At 43.2% G+C, this 8,379-nt stretch overlaps 2 protein-coding genes across 4 annotated transcripts in view; one reads left to right on the top strand and one right to left on the bottom strand.

The window, feature by feature from the left end:
- The first annotated feature begins 116 nt into the window (after positions 1-116).
- Positions 117-3,792, top strand: LOC309581000 (transmembrane protein 14C-like). 2 transcript variants are annotated; one of them, XM_082295363.1, is made up of 4 exons: positions 117-280; positions 672-773; positions 2,670-2,754; positions 2,983-3,792. In XM_082295363.1, the coding sequence occupies exons 1-4, from the start codon at positions 205-207 to the stop codon at positions 3,038-3,040; spliced, it is 321 nt and encodes a 106-aa protein (XP_082151489.1). In that variant the 5' UTR covers positions 117-204; the 3' UTR covers positions 3,041-3,792. The 2 variants fall into 2 exon arrangements, with proteins under 2 accessions (XP_082151489.1, XP_082151488.1); XM_082295362.1 differs by having other exon boundaries at positions 2,964-3,792.
- A 139-nt stretch (positions 3,793-3,931) lies between these two features.
- MAK (male germ cell associated kinase) overlaps positions 3,932-8,379 on the bottom strand; it is a 31,730-nt gene continuing 27,282 nt past the window's right edge. For both annotated transcript variants that reach the window (XM_082295338.1, XM_082295339.1), the window contains one exon: positions 3,932-7,672. In XM_082295338.1, coding sequence (XP_082151464.1) covers positions 7,518-7,672 — 155 coding nt within the window. In that variant the 3' untranslated portion in view covers positions 3,932-7,517. The remainder of the gene's footprint in view (positions 7,673-8,379) is intronic.

Below are 8,379 nucleotides of genomic sequence, written 5' to 3'. Positions count from 1 at the left end.
TTAAGCAAATCCTCCCGGAGCCGGTCCATCACCGCCACTGCGCTGCCGCCAGTGCGGGCCCTCCCCGGGTGCTGTCACGGGCGGCGGGCGGGACCTCCGGGAGGCGGCACCGGGGCGGCCGGGGAGGGACGGAGGGAGGGCGGCCCAAGGTCGGCGCTGCGCTGCCCAGCCGTGCCCTGCGCGGGTGTCCGCGGCTGCTCGCAGATGGAGTACGACTGGCTGGGCTTCGGCTACGCGGCGCTGGTGGCGGCGGGCGGTGTCGTGGGCTACGCCAAGGCAGGTGGGTGCCGGTGGCCGTGGCTGTCCCGGCCGTGGCTGTCCCGGCCGTGGCTGTCCCGGCCGTGGCTGTCCCGGCCGTGGCCGCAGGCAGCCCCCGCTCCGCTCCGCCCCGCTGCGGGGCCGAGGCTGCGGGGCGCTCAGCCGCAGGGTCCCGGCCCGCTGCCGGCATGACCCGCAAGTCCCGCTGAGTCCTTGTTGCCACCAAACGGTGCTGGCGGAGGTCTGCAAAGTAGCTTTAAAACCCCCCAAGCCCCCTCAACCAAACCCCTAATGCTTTGCTTGGAGTGTTCTTGTGGATTTACTAGTACGGGAAACTCGCAAAGTGCTTTCGTTTGGTGGGCGGGCTGACTCTGTGTGTGTTCGTTCGCTGACTGCTTTATTTTTTATTCAAGGCAGCGTCCCTTCTCTAGCTGCCGGTCTTCTGTTCGGCGGCTTAGCGGGACTAGGCGCTTACCAGCAGTCCAAAGATCCAAAGAATGTGTGGCTTTCCCTCGGTAAGTTTGCTCGGCAGCCGCGTACTGTGTGTTACTGGTAGCGGTGGGAACAGTCACCTTTTTATTCGAGCATGTTTCAGCTGCCCTGTGCCCTTTTACCTATACAAATGTTCTAAGTGGTGGCAGGACCTCCTGCCCACAGCCAGGAGGTATTTGTGTAAGAGCACGGCGCCTGGGTCTAAAACCTGGATTGTCCTGTTTGAATCCAGAGTTGGTGAGAAATACCCGTCTCCTCTGCCAGATTAGATAAGGTGTGAAACCAACACATTAGGTGCAGGAAACGTTATGTGGAAAATTCTTGGTTATGAAGCAGCGATTTTAGCCTGTGGTGATGGAATAAGCACTATTTTTGCAGTAGTGACAGCACTGTGGCAGGTGGTATGTGGCCCTATGGAACCCCGGTTTGCACAAAGCATCTCAGAGGAGGAGTACACGTTTAATGCATCATACACTCTGGAAGAAACAGTATGTAAAAGAGAAGAGGCAATGATCTATTCTGCTTGCTTACAGTAGAATGTACAAGAAGTTGTGGGTGTAGCTTGCAGTTAACTCTTCAGGGGAAGGAGAAGGATGAAATCCCTGTGGAAAGTATGAAGCACTGAATAAGATCAGGTGAACCTCAGGGACTTCCATTGCTGCAGGGGTGTAGTATGTGGTTAAACCACTATCAGGAGCTGATCTTGCCTTTGGGCACTAAGGTATCCTAGATGACCTCTCGAGGATCGTGCTAGTTCTGTAACTATAGCGTTACTAGTGTCATGATAGTATAGATTTACAGTGATTTTAAGACTATTTGAAACCAATAGGACTAAGGTGCAGAAAGGCTCTAAGAAGCCACTGTAGAGGACCAAACTGCATCATCAGTAAGGAATGAAATGTAAAATGCAGCTCAGTGTGAAGCACAATTTCCATTTGTGAACTGTCCTTCCACTCTGGCATGCTACAGGAGTGGCTGTGTATCTCTGGCACGGGTTTTTAGGCAGTGTCATGGAGGAAGGATGAGCAGCTTTTGTATATTCTGATGTGGTGCATGGAGTGCTTTCAAATGGACCTCTTGAAAGCAGTGACAACTCTTTGATTCATTCATGCATTCCTCCTCAGCCCTCCTTGCAACATTCAGCTGTGGCTCCTGCAGAGCTTTAAGCTGGTCACAGTACCTCAGGGGTCAAAATAGAACCTTGACAGAGTATCTCTAGAACACCTTTGGCCCTGTCTGATGCAAACAAACTTGAGGCTTTGGAGAAAGGTATACAGCACTTTCACCTGCCTTTCTTCTTCAAAGAAACAATGGCCCTGTAAATTTCATGTGGATGTTGATGGGATTCCTTTTCCTCATTTAGAAATAAAATAATTTGGAGTAATGTCGAAGATGTCAATTGCTCTTTCAGTTTGATCCTTTGGATTGCTTTCTGTTTTCTGATAGTATTTTCAAGTGGGGTTGTTTTCTTTCCAGTTGTAGTATTTAGTGCCACTTTCCAGTTCAGAATGTTGCAGAGAAATGGGAAGTGTAAATAATATTTAACTCCCAGATAGTGAATGCTGTCACCATCCCAACTTTCTGGCAGTTTTGAGCCTGCCTGTATTTGAGAGAATAATAATTCTCTTGCAAATAAGGGTTGAGGGAGAGCTAGTGACCTGTTCAGAGAACTGGAGTTTGTGGGTGATCAGACAATGGTCTCAACCCTGGTGAGATCTACTCTCTTCTGCTGAGCAATGGAACATGCTCACCCAAGATGCTGAGAAGCTTGCAGTGACAGCTTTGATGTTGAAGAAAATCCAGTGAATCGTTTACTCAGAGAGGGAGGCATTCCTGTGTGTACGTGTAGCTCTGTTTGGTAGCAGTGCTGCACTGGCATTTCTGTGTCAAATGGTTCTGACTGGGCTTCTTTTCAACAGTGGCATCTGGCACCTTGTCTGCTGTTATGGGAATGAGATTCTACAACTCCAAAAAGGCAATGCCCGGGATAATTGCCGGTGCCAGGTAACCACCTGTCCTTTGTCCTTGTCTGTGTTATTGAATGAACATTTTATTTAACTTATCTGTGGATTATGTTGTTTTAAAAATGTTACATGGTAAATTCTGTGAAAAATGCAATCTTCTGGTGGTGTTCAGCTAAATGAAATTATGTCAGTGTTTTCTCCCTTCTTGTTCTTTATGAGATTTTTGCCTCCACCTCCCTCTTTTTATAGCAACTATTCTGTTCCACAGTTTACTGATGGTTGGACGGCTTGGATTGCAGATGATGGAAAAACCTCTTAAGCCATAAATCTACATTAAGTGACTTGAAGATACATGATTGAGAAGCCCAAAAATGCAACTGCCTAAATGTGCTGCACAGAAGTGGAAAAGGCACTGCTACCTGTGCATTGTATTTTTCATATCCTAATGTACGTGGGTTGTGTTTTTAAAGGACCCACATAGAGAGCCCTTGTCATGTCTTCCAAAATGGTATTTGTCTTAACATTTTCTGCACTGAAAGCAAGCAAGAAAATATGAGTATAGCATTAGTTTAGCTTCTGGTCCTGCAACTTAGTGGAGGCAAAGACCTCCTGGCCCTTGCATTCAGACAGTTGTAGGATTGAAGCTTAAACGCACATCCTGACTCATCCTTCTAAAATCATGTATACCTCTAAAACCAGGGGAGAGGAACAGCTGATTTGTCACTAGTAATTAATACAATAAACATGCTCATTCTGTTTCATCTCCCTTCCCATATCAGTTTATCTGTTCACAGTGTTCTTGTCAGTCAGGGAGTTTGTTTTCCCAGCACTGCGTGTTAGAGCCTGGTCCCACAAAACACAGCCACGGAGCGAGTCAAGGCTCTGCTGTAGTGCAATAAATGCATACCCATGCCTTGTGGTCACTTGTCAGCAACAGCACTCAGCTCTATGTCACTCACTGTGATTTTACACGTTACTACTCATAAATCAAAAATACACTTTATTAGGTAATGCTGAATTGTAGGTACAGCTTTATTAAAATGTTACTTTAAATAAACTAAAAAATTATTATTGAAAACTTTTGTGTTCTACACAACTTTTTTTGTCTCTGATTGTTCACCTGGATTGATACAGTTTGGTGCCTTTCCTGCAGCAAGCATGAATTGTATAAATAATCTATTCTATCCCTGAATCTAGTAGCTTGTAAATATAAAAATCTGAACTGGAAGGGAGGTGGAGAGAGCAAAAGCATGCAGACCACGTATTCAGACAAGTATTATATTAAAGATTTTTAGTTAGTTTTTTTTTCTTTTTTTCCTGAGGGAATAATCTATTTTAGATTCAGAAAATGCTGTATGAAAGTTTATTTAAAGACCAAAGGGCTTATTTGATCAGTCTTTGTCCTCAGTTGATTCCCTTAATGCCTGAAATCATTCTAAATATAAACCTTCTGTAGAGAAATATCCTGGAAGATACACATGGATGGTAATGTATCCCTTTTCTGGTATCATTTAACTTACATCCCTTTTTGCACAGATCCCCAGCTTCAATTTCTTCAACCTTTTTTCTTTGGTGCCTGGCACTGAGAGAGATGGAAGCAACAGGGCTGGTCCATTAGATTGGTGAGAGTCTGGAGTTGCTCAGAATTCTCTGAGTATCAGGGTAGTACCTTGGCAGGAGGGTCACATCCTGTCGTTTTCCTTCCCTCCTCCCTTGTCGCAGCAAAACAGGCACAAGTGACCTTGTGCTGCCTGAGCAGGAGGCACAAAGCTGGGCCAGTGGCCATAGCCAAGCTCTGCCAGCAGGGCAGTGGTTTGCCAGGCAAGTCACAGGGATGAGGCAGGGCTAAAGTCAAGCCAGGATGCCAGGTCAGTCAGACTGGGTTCCAGATCTGCAGGGATGTGGCCAGGAATGCGTGCAGCTCCAGCAAGTGTCCCAGCAGCCCGGTCCCAGGCCAGACAACTTGGGTCAGACCTGGAGGAAAAACTGCTCAGAGCACCTTCTTAGAGCCCTTATTAATCACCCTGCAGAGTTCAGCTTCAGGTGTTCACCTGTATTTACATTTCCCTCCTACCACCCTGCATAGAAATAAGGGGTGTGCAAGACGGAAGATGGTTTGTTACATGTCACCCTTTTAAGTGCCTAATCCCAGCTCAGGACGCAGCATTGGTGGGCAGGTGTCCCCATGTCTTGGTTCTAATGTGAGAAAGTTAGTAAGCCAGACATTAACATTTAAGACACTTTTATTTAAACTGCTTTATGGGGTTTTTTTTTGCCTCTTCATATTGCTCTTGAAGCAGTTTCGTTCTGTAGAAGTGGGATGCAAACATAAATGGCATCTCCTACAGTAAGCTGCGAACAGCCTCAACCCAGCAGTTCTCTAATTGTATAATCCTGGTCTCAAATCAGATAACTTGTGAATTTGAATTGCAGTTGTCTTTAACAGAATAAAGACAATAGAAGGCAGAAAACTGGACTGGTAAGCTTTTAAACTTTCAGACCAAAGTGTGAACCATGGCTGCTGTTCCACGAGCTTTGAAAAGCAATAGCTTGAACCGAGACTGCTGGTAGACGTAATTTAGAACTTGTGGTAGAACTCTCATGCTCAGGGGATACAGCAGTAACACAGGCAAAGGGACAAGAGAAAAATCTTAGCCTTACATAAAGTTTCAAAGGGGTAAAAAGTATCAGCATATAGTACATTTTTTAAGCATTTCTGTACTAGCAGTCCAATGTGTACCAGTGAATCAGACTTAAATGACTGTACAAAGGCTGTTAGCCTTTTCTTGCTGTTTGCAACAAGAATCACTGAACACTTGTTGTGCTTTGTTTGTGGACAAGTAAAGACTGATAGGGTTGTGTGAAAGCCCTTTCAAGGTTCATTAGCACACGACAAGGACAGCACGTTTCTTCTAACCACATTCAGTGCCATAAATAGTATCTGTTTGCTTTTCTGCTCTAAGGTGACTCGCAGGCACGTGAGCTATGAACATATTATTAGTTAATTCCTTGACCAGGCTGTGATTTTAACTGCCATTGGCATCTTGTACTAGAGATGAGTGATTAATTTATCTTGTTTTTTAATTACAAAATCATAGCATTTATGCCTGTTACAAATAGTCTGAAGGTGTCCTTCATTGCCATAGCAAGTTACAGATATGTTCTACAGTTAAATTAAGATGCATTTAAGTAGCATGGGGACATCTCTTAGAACTAAGGGAATGACAAATACTTAACCCTAGACCAATGGCAATTGAATTAAACTTTCTAGTGCATTACTAACCAGACAGCCCAATCCCTGCATAGTATTACATTATATATCCTGCAGTATTAAAAACAACTGGTGTTTTCTTTAGGTGCAATTTTCATTAAAAAATATTTGACTTTTTGGTACAACTGTTTTAGATTAAATTGCTTTCCAGGAAGTTAACATAACCCATATATTATGACACATTGGGTCAACAACAGGAATTTAAATTTTAATATCCATTTCTAAAAGCCATACAAATAAATTTCTTTTTTTACAATGCTTGAAGTCATCATTAACAACTTTACATCTTTGAAGAATATACTCAGTTTGTACTTTGAAATGGCAAGTTTGATGTCACTATTAAGTCTAAAGCATTTATTCTAAATGCAGTTGTTAATTGAAGTAGTCCAGTTCAACATCCTAATAAACAATGTACTGTACATTGCAAAGTCCTTTGGGCAATATTATTATAAAAGTTAGCATAAAAGCTGGGGAAAGTACTGAATGAGCACATAAACAGTGACCTACTGAATTATTAAAGTTTTGTGTGTGTTTTCAGGTACCTAAGTTGGCCTTTAAGATCTAAACCAGAAAGCAATGTCTTTGAAGAACAGACCAATATCCTTCCTCATGTAGCTTATTCAAACTTTGTAGTTTAGTTTATCACCCAATAAAGACAGGTAGGAACAAGAGTTTAGTGATAATTTAGGCATTTTTGGCTAATTCACCCTTAAAATGACTGACAGACTGCAGTGATTTAGGCTCCTTAAAAGATCACTGTGACACTCCCTTGACAACACAGAGATAAATCTCTACAGGTCTTTGGCCAAAAATGGCAATAAGGTAATGAAAACAGCAGAATTTAATTGTTAGGCCTCACGTCACAGCTTGGTAAGTCGTATTCAGTACTTGTTTAGCTATTTTTCAGTGTTGCTATATCATTCAACAGCCCTATATCAGCCAAATTCCTAGACCTTCCTTGTGTGGTATCTATCAGTGGATTGCCAATGTCCTGCTACAAGGGTTTCAGTTCTCATTGCTACACGAATATTTGCACCTTACAGACCCTGAGTAACTCTTTTACAAGTGAATTCTGAAATCCTTGCAGAGGATGTTCTTGAAGACTGAAGTTCTTCACAAAGCCAGATCTGTGCTTTCACTCTCATCTTCCATCTAAGGAACCAGCCTAACACCTGGAAGCCTGGTGCTGCTCTGCTTCAGCCCTTCTTCGTGCTGCTCGTGTGCTTCAAGCACATACCAGCAGCAGATGTTGCACTGGATGAACAACCCTAAGAGTTGTTCTAAAGAGTATGAGAACAGAAGATCTATCTATAGAAAAATGTCAGGTGAAATCTACTTCTCAGTTTTGGCAATATGTGTTGTACAATACTTCCCTGCATCCTACTTTACAGCCAGTATTTTACATGTACTATACAGGTAATAGAACTATATTGCATAGTCTTAGGAAAAGCTGGAGAAAATAGGCTTTTCAGGTTTCCAAGTGTGGGAGAACTGAACACAGAGCACGTAACACCCACATAGGATGACATTTTTTATCTGTTCCCTCCATATTTGGCCACCCAGTCTGTTCCCCCATGTACTCGCTGAATTGTTGGGGGCTGAGTTAAGATACTCATGTTTTTTGCTGCTGAATTGAAAGTAGGACCTGGTAGTGGAGGACGAGCAGCTTTGGTTTTCCAGGAATAATCTGAAAGGAATAAGAACTCAGAATTAGTTATGACTAAAAGGTATTTTACTCCTCTACAGAGAAAAGAATGAGAGCTCACAGATGCCTTATGGTCCTCAAGGATGCTAATGTAGGATCCTTGAGGATGCTTTGGCCTCCTGTATGTCATAAAACATCCTGAGTTGGAAGGGACCCACAAGGATCAAAGAGTCCAGTTCCTGGCTGCACACAGGACAACCCCAAGGATCACACCATGTGCCTGAGAGCATGCTGTCTATGCTTGTTTTGAGATTAGATTATTTTTTCCTATAGTTTGTGTGTATTATTCTCACCTACTGAATAGTTGTTTTGCAGCAATCCCTCAAGAAAACACTGAGAATGAAATTCAGTGGAAAAGCTGATGCAAATGCCAACAACTCTGTATCTCTTATTACAAAACTGCTACAGAATGAAAGTGTTCTTTCCTATATCTTAAATATTTTTAAAAGCATGTCATTATAACATTGATAAATTTATTAAGATTCAGACAGCTTAGCCTGAAGGACAGCTTCTGGGAACCCTCTTGTTCCTTTTGAGATTTTATGCCTTTTATTCCCTTCTTGCTTAGCTCAGAACTCCTGGTGTACTTGGTGGCAAGTCTTCTTTGCTCCATTTCCCATTTCTCCATTGATTTAATAGGATTTATTCCAAGTCTGAAGGCTTTCTTTCTCTCTTAATGTTGTCACCCA

The sequence above is a fragment of the Coloeus monedula genome, assembly GCF_965178545.1.
Source record: "Coloeus monedula genome assembly, chromosome: 1".
NCBI classification, from domain to species: Eukaryota; Metazoa; Chordata; class Aves; order Passeriformes; family Corvidae; genus Coloeus; species Coloeus monedula.
The sequence above is the reverse complement of the archived record's forward strand: the minus strand, read 5'-3'. Positions and strand labels throughout refer to the sequence as shown.

Bases quoted from the DNA above. Each gene is read 5' to 3' on its own strand.
- LOC309581000 (XM_082295362.1), top strand. From the start codon at position 205: ATGGAGTACGACTGGCTGGGCTTCGGCTACGCGGCGCTGGTGGCGGCG. The intron at 281-671 runs GTGGGTGCCGGT...TTTTTATTCAAG, and splicing joins CGTGGGCTACGCCAAGGCAG to GCAGCGTCCCTTCTCTAGCT. The intron at 2,755-2,963 runs GTAACCACCTGT...CTCTTTTTATAG, and splicing joins GGGATAATTGCCGGTGCCAG to CAACTATTCTGTTCCACAGT.